General features: G+C 59.0%; 1 protein-coding gene across 1 annotated transcript in view; it reads right to left on the reverse strand.

Moving 5' to 3' along the window:
* PADI3 (peptidyl arginine deiminase 3) overlaps positions 1 to 841 on the reverse strand; it is a 34,076-nt gene that overhangs the window by 12,461 nt on the left and 20,774 nt on the right. The window contains exon 10 of the mRNA XM_004705399.2: positions 553 to 660. Coding sequence (XP_004705456.2) covers positions 553 to 660 — 108 coding nt within the window. The remainder of the gene's footprint in view (positions 1 to 552; positions 661 to 841) is intronic.

Below are 841 nucleotides of genomic sequence, written 5' to 3' on the forward strand. Positions count from 1 at the left end.
GAACATTGCAGGTAGCAACTCTGCTCCCGAAGCCTGTTTAAAGTGCTGAGAAGCACCCATGTCTCGTTGCCCCTGTCCTGAGCCCACCATCCGCAGGCCAATGCTGGGCCATGAAGAAGGAAGACGTGTCGACGACGGTGGACTGTACCGTGGGCTCCCAGGAAAAGGAGCCCGTCTGTCCGGGAAGCGGTACGCCCTGAGTGCTCCTTGGAAGCCAGGACAGCATCCTTCGTGTCGTGTATTTTAGGCAAGCTGCCACGGAGGGACCAGTCCTTGGAGAAGGACATCATGCTCGGGGGATGCAGAGGAAGCCCTCAGGGAAATGGATCGACACAGCGGCTGCAACAACAGGCCCCTACAAGCCAAGACGGCGAAGATCCTACAGGACCGTCAACAACAACAAAACAGCTTGGACTGAAATGTGATGTGCTGCTCATGTGAATGTCAGAGTGAACTGATAGCGGGCAGACCGGCCCCAGTGACAGAGGTCCCCACTGCTGTCCCCTGCGTGCCACACCCTGGGCTCCACAGCCCGGGCCTGTGGCCACTCACCAGGATGCGTTTGTAAGGGAAGTCTTGCAGCTCTCCATTCCTCGGGGAGTCGAAGACCACGGGGAAGGTCTTGTGCGGTGCCTGAATGTAGCCCAGCTCCATCTCATCCTGCCAACAGAGGGGGAGAGAGAGGGAGAGAGAAGCTAGGGGCGCTGTGGGGAAGGAAGACTGCTCCCGAGTTCTCTGCCTCAGAACCAGGTGAGACAGAGGTGAGGAGTGGACCAGAATGCGGACCTGCCATGGGGGTGATGCCACACTGGGCCAGGGCAGAGAACCAGACACAGCAAGC

Source organism: Echinops telfairi, unplaced genomic scaffold (assembly GCF_000313985.2).
Source record: "Echinops telfairi isolate 266 unplaced genomic scaffold, ASM31398v2 ScPeMD7_7457;HRSCAF=8495, whole genome shotgun sequence".
NCBI lineage: Eukaryota > Metazoa > Chordata > Mammalia > Afrosoricida > Tenrecidae > Echinops > Echinops telfairi.